Consider the following 2,240-nt stretch of genomic DNA (forward strand, 5'->3'; position numbering starts at 1 on the left):
TTTATTGTAGGCCTGCAATTCTTAGTAATTACTTACTTAAACCTGACCAAAGAAGACTCTAGTAGACCTCTCAGATGTAATAACGTTCGAAAAAATAAAATCATGAGTTATAATCTAATAAATAATATCATTTTATTCAGTAATGTAATAAATAATGCAATTTGTCAAACAGAAGAAAATTCAGTAATAAATAATGCAATTTGTCAAACAGAAGAAAATTCAGTAAACATCCTGGGTGTGGTAAATTTTGAAACATGGGACTGCACATAGACCAACGTCACAATCAGAGCAATAGAACCTTGTTTCCTTTCGGACTTTTTTTCCATTCCCATCTCGCTTTGAGCAGCAAACTACACACATTCTTGTAGGTGCTGCCTTTTTTGCGCTTGGCGGGATGTAATCCGTAAAGTGACGACCAGTCAGCCTCTCTGGGTTTACAATGTCAACAGCGCGACGTCCAGATCTGTTCACGGCCACTGATGGCGTTTGGTAGTTCAAAAAAATTTGCTCCACCACCTTCCAGATGAAGTCGGAGTGAACAAGAGGCTTGTCACTCCTTCCCTTGTGCAGTATATAGGCATTCCACATACATTGTTCCAGGAGATGCCTGAATATTTTTTTATAGTATTTTTTTTGTTGCTTCCGCATAGCTGGATAGAAGGTCATCGCCTGATCGGCTCTATCGACTCCTCCCATGGTGTTGTTGTAATCGATCACAAGTTGTGGCTTTTTGACATCTTTCCCACCTCTTGTGTGGACCATGGCAGTGGAGGTGGTATGTACTGTACTCATTAGGCACACGTCTTTTTTGTCACGCCAACGCATTGCCATCATCTTTCCTTTCTGCCAGGCCACCATTTCTCCTGTTTTCAGTTTTTTCTTGGAAAACATACATGGCAGGTCACGTCGGTTGGCTCTAGCGGTTCCATATGCGTCAGTCTTGTTTTTTAGTAGAAACTCGTACAGCTCAGGCGACGTGTAAAAGTTGTCGGTTGTTACACAATACCCCTGATTGAGCAATGGTTCAAGCAATGAAAGGACTGATGACGTTGCCATCCCATAGTCGCTGTACCTGGGGTTGAATTGTGTTCCTTTGCCGGTGTATATGATGGAATTCCATATATAGCCAGTTGTAGACTCGCAGAGCATATAGGATTTTATTCCAAACCGCGCTCTCTTGGATGCGATGTATTGAATCCAGCTGAGGCGTCCTTTGTAAGCCATCAGACTTTCATCAATGCTGATGTCACGGTCTGGGACATAGGCCTGCTGGAAATTTGTTATAATCATTTGGAATACTTCCCAGATTTTCTTCAGTTTGGGCGCTGGATGTGTGGCTTCGTCAAAGTCCTCATTGTTGGTGAAGTGTAGATTCTTCATTATGAGGGAAAATCGGTACTCGGACATGATGGTGCCAAAAAATGGGGTTGCCAGCAATTTATTTTTAGTCCAGTACCATCTCTGCAGGGGTTTACCCACCACCCCTTGGAGAAGTATTAGCCCCAGAAATTTCCATATGTCCTCCTTACTCACAGGTTCCCATTTTCTGGATCTGGAAAACTTGCTGTGCAGAGTAGTGGATTGCTGCTCTTTGTAGCGGTTTGTCTCCGTGACAATCTTTTCAATGACGTCATCTGTCAGAAATAATTTTAGGTACGCCAAAGGATCATTGTAATCAACTTCTACCTTCATCCCAGGCGATCCTGTAAACGGGAATCTTGGCGGTGGTACTGCATCCATACCGCAATCAATAGGGCACCAAGTGCGCACCTCACTGAGCTCAAGTGGAGATTCGTCGCTGTCGCTACTTCTCTGGTCAGAGTCGGAGTCGTATGACGAATCTTGCCACGAATCGCTATCGCTGTCGCTCAATTCTGCGAGGAACTCTGTGTCGCTGTCGCTGTCACTTATCTGATCCAAAGCCGCTTTGGAGGTGCTAAAGTGACGCTTTGATGCCATTTTATTTTTTTTGGTTAGATAAAACAGCAAAAAGGGCAGCCAGGGCAGTGTAGAATAATCTGAGGTGAAATCTGAGGTGATACAGTGAAATCCTGTCAGATTACACTGTATCATGTAACTTTATGTGTGTGTTTTACTTTTTTACATTGTAACAGTGTAACTTTTTTGAATCTCCCGCCCACTTCCGCCACTGTGAGGCGCTGCGGTTCACAGAGACGGAAGAGAGAGGAGACATCAGAGAAGACATCAGCGGGGCTCTCACCGGGATTAGGTAAGAACAC

At 43.7% G+C, this 2,240-nt stretch overlaps 1 protein-coding gene across 1 annotated transcript; it reads right to left on the reverse strand.

Annotated features, from left to right (window-relative positions):
* Positions 1-219: 219 nt before the first annotated feature.
* LOC120928302 (piggyBac transposable element-derived protein 4-like) lies at positions 220-1,959 on the reverse strand. Its single transcript, XM_040339402.1, has one exon. It carries the CDS (start codon positions 1,957-1,959, stop codon positions 220-222), a length of 1,740 nt encoding a protein of 579 aa, XP_040195336.1.
* Between the last annotated feature and the right edge of the window lie 281 nt (positions 1,960-2,240).

Source organism: Rana temporaria, chromosome 2 (genome assembly GCF_905171775.1).
Source record: "Rana temporaria chromosome 2, aRanTem1.1, whole genome shotgun sequence".
Taxonomy (NCBI): domain Eukaryota; kingdom Metazoa; phylum Chordata; class Amphibia; order Anura; family Ranidae; genus Rana; species Rana temporaria.